General features: G+C 72.6%; 1 protein-coding gene across 1 annotated transcript in view; it reads right to left on the minus strand.

Annotated features, from left to right (window-relative positions):
- Window positions 1-496, minus strand: part of HNRNPAB (heterogeneous nuclear ribonucleoprotein A/B) — a 15,667-nt gene extending 15,171 nt beyond the window's left edge. Inside the window, exons 1-2 of the mRNA XM_044659818.1 lie at window positions 392-496; window positions 9-258 (exon numbers count right to left, since the gene is read on the minus strand). Of these exons, the coding sequence (XP_044515753.1) occupies window positions 9-227 (219 nt within the window). The 5' untranslated portion in view covers window positions 228-258; window positions 392-496. The remainder of the gene's footprint in view (window positions 1-8; window positions 259-391) is intronic.
- Between the last annotated feature and the right edge of the window lie 208 nt (window positions 497-704).

Here is a 704-nt window from a genome sequence, read left to right on the forward strand (position 1 = left end):
CCTTCCGCCCCGTTCTGGCTCCCGGTTGGGGCCGCAGGAGGCGCAGTCACCGGGGCCGCCGCCCCAGACCCACTCCCGGACCCGGTCCCAGTCCCGGTTCCAGTCCCAGTCCCGGTCCCGGTCCCGCTCGCGGCCTCGCTCGGCGGCTCCCCATCGGGGGCTGCTTCATGGCCGTTCTCGGTAGCGGCCGTTTCCATCAGCTGCTGCTCCTCGGCCGCTTCAGACATGGTGGCCCCGGCAGCGGCGGCGGGGAAGAGCCTGCAACGAGCAAGCGGGACAATGAGCTCAGTCAGGCCCAGCTACGAGAGACGCAGGGCCGGGCGCGGCGGTGATGGCGCCCCGCACCCCCTCCCCCCAGCGCGGCCAGGCCGGATCCCCGCCCGCGACTCACCTCGCCGCCCAGTGACGTTACGGGCCTCGGGCCGGTCCGGGGAAAGCGGCCTCGGGCTCCGCCGCGGCACAAACGCCGGCCCTCGCTCTGATCCCCGGCAGGCGGCGGCGCAGAGCTCCCGCTCCTCCCACCCACCTCCACCCGGCCCCTGTGCTGTTCGGCCGCCTGACAATGCCAACTCGTGGCGCCCTTTATAATACCGGAGCCCCGGACCACCTCGCAACAAGACGCCCGTTCACTGGCTCTAAGCCCCTGCCATTCACCCACTCCCCGGCTTCTCATTGGCCGAGATTGCGCAGCGCGGTCTCGGCCC

The sequence above is a fragment of the Gracilinanus agilis genome, chromosome 2 (assembly GCF_016433145.1).
Source record: "Gracilinanus agilis isolate LMUSP501 chromosome 2, AgileGrace, whole genome shotgun sequence".
In the NCBI taxonomy this organism is placed as follows: Eukaryota; Metazoa; Chordata; class Mammalia; order Didelphimorphia; family Didelphidae; genus Gracilinanus; species Gracilinanus agilis.